The following is a 2,390-nucleotide window of genomic DNA, read 5'->3' as shown; positions in this document are numbered from 1 at the left end:
TCATCGTTGGCTGGACGAAGCTGTTGAAGTGGTCGCTGGTTGATTGTTGCTGCTGCTGTCGTGTGGTACACGGAACAGTTCTCAAAGAGAAACTGGACCGAGACCAATTGTTGGGTATGAGTTGATCTATTTAAGGCGTTAAGGGGGCTCCAAGACGGTAGCAGAAAAACACTATCACGTGACCTTATTAAGGGCTGTGATTGGTCAGTTTGCGTTCTGGCGGGAACGGTTCGAAGAAGTTGCCGATTCGAATAATGATCAGTCATGTGATGACAAGGTTGATGTTTTCCGCTACGTCCGCGTTTGTTTATATTTAAATGAGAAGAATGGCGATAGCAGTTTTGTATCTAGTGACGATAGGTAATTTCACTACAGATATATTAAGTTCTAAAAGATAACATTCATATAGGACGAAGCATATTAAATGCATCATCACCTCTATTACCATCATCACGTTTTAATGCTATTTTCTTCATGTTGTCATGGATTGGACATATCTACAATATAAACCTGTGGCAGCTCAGCTGTGAGGCCCAATTTTCACAAATTTCACACCAACTATTTTTTGTCCATCATCTGCCAGGTTCCTCTTCTTCACTGTCAAGATACAGTATTCTAACTCCCAGCCAGAAATATCCATTCATATCACATCAATTGCAACACAATGGTTCCTCCTATTACAATGTCTTTATGGCATAACCACTTTCTCATCTCACATTTCATGTAAATTAATGTTTCATACCCAACGAATTGTATTCAACTCATTTTTTCTCACCACTTCATACATCTTCCATATTTAATGCTCATGCCTTACTGCTATGCAGAATAACACTTACTACACCCTGTTCATGGTTTGAAGAGAGAAAATTTCACAGAAAAAAAAAACATAACAGAAATATTAAAGTAACATAATCTTGACTTTTTCATAGCCTTACCCTCATGCCTTGTTCACCTTTTTTACCTATGTTCATTGCATTAGGTTCCTTATGTGCACAGAAGTTTCCTGGAGGTCCAGGATTTCCTTTTGGTCCAGGTGGCCCTGGAGTTGACTTTTTAGATATACCAGCTGGACCCTTTTCACCTCTTTCACCTTTCTCACCTTGAGGACCCTATAAAATATAACAGAAACACTTTTTAAGAGACAGAAGTAGATATCTGAAGCTGAGTAGCAGAAGAAAGCTGAAGAAATTCAATCAAACATTTTATATGACAACAATAGAAATAACATTCATGATGAAATTATTAAGACAGCTTATGTTCTAAAACATCTAAAAATGAAGCAGTAGCAATTGGTATGATTGGAACTATTGCTAATTCCAACAAAAAACTTCAAGAAACTTTATAGTGTGTTGCAGAAAAAATTCTGGTACACACACATATTTACTAATGCAGTAGTAATAGTAGTAATAGTAGTAACTTACTGTCAATCCTCTGAGTCCTTCTGGTCCACGCAAGCCAGATTTTCCAGGAGGGCCTTGTGGTCCCTAAAAGAGAAGGACAAATATGCATATATATACATATATATACAGAAAGAGAGAGAGAGAGAGAGATGGAAGAGATTTTTTTCAAACAAATTATATTGAAGACATAACTGTGTTCAAGTTTAATTTTTTACTAAAATTTTTCATATTTTCTTACAAACTATAAAAGTAACCAGGAGTTAACCATCGAACAATTCTAAATCTGGGGATAATGGTTTGGTCATTATTCCCATGATCTTTTACTGCCTATATTTTATGTGTGTGGTGTAATCCTTTTCATGTTGAGGCGATGTAATCCTCAGTATATGTCCTCCTCAAAGCAATAATCAATTTTATATAATTTACTGTTAGATCGTTAGATTATAACATAAATACAAAATAAAATGAAATATTTTATTAACTTTTACCAAATCTTGATTATTTCAAAAGTAGTTGAAACTCAAAGGTTGACTGTTCTTGGGAGAAATATACTCAACAAAACCACTGCCTTTAAGTCATTTTTTATTATAGGATAGATATTCTTTTTTAGCTTTCATCTCAATTCTCTCTCACCTCTTGAATATTTTAAAACTATTCCAATGACTTTTTGAGGATTTGTTTTAAAACAGATTTGTTTCAATGCTGACATACTTACCACAGGACCAGGTATTCCATCACGTCCAGGTTCACCCTGTTAAAAAAGATATGAAATGAATAAACAAAATATTATACACTAACATATTTGGAAACAAAAAGATATTAGGTTGAAGGCTCCTAGTTTTCAATACTAATTTTATAGCATTATGAATATTTTCAGAATCAACACTTGCATTTGACATAAGATTACATATGCATGAATATCGTTATGATCATGTATGTAGTGTGTGTAAAAACACACACACACACACACACACACACACACACACACAC

The 2,390-nt window shown here is 34.6% G+C and overlaps 1 protein-coding gene across 1 annotated transcript in view; it reads right to left on the bottom strand.

Annotated features, from left to right (window-relative positions):
• Positions 1–2,390, bottom strand: part of LOC106877515 (collagen alpha-2(IV) chain) — a 68,528-nt gene that overhangs the window by 57,047 nt on the left and 9,091 nt on the right. Inside the window, exons 6-8 of the mRNA XM_052974643.1 lie at positions 2,116–2,151; positions 1,422–1,484; positions 936–1,109 (exon numbers count right to left, since the gene is read on the bottom strand). Coding sequence (XP_052830603.1) covers positions 936–1,109; positions 1,422–1,484; positions 2,116–2,151 — 273 coding nt within the window. The remainder of the gene's footprint in view (positions 1–935; positions 1,110–1,421; positions 1,485–2,115; positions 2,152–2,390) is intronic.

This window comes from Octopus bimaculoides, chromosome 19 (genome assembly GCF_001194135.2).
Source record: "Octopus bimaculoides isolate UCB-OBI-ISO-001 chromosome 19, ASM119413v2, whole genome shotgun sequence".
Lineage (NCBI taxonomy): Eukaryota > Metazoa > Mollusca > Cephalopoda > Octopoda > Octopodidae > Octopus > Octopus bimaculoides.
Note: the sequence above shows the minus strand (reverse complement) of the source record. Positions and strands in the feature narration are given on the sequence as shown.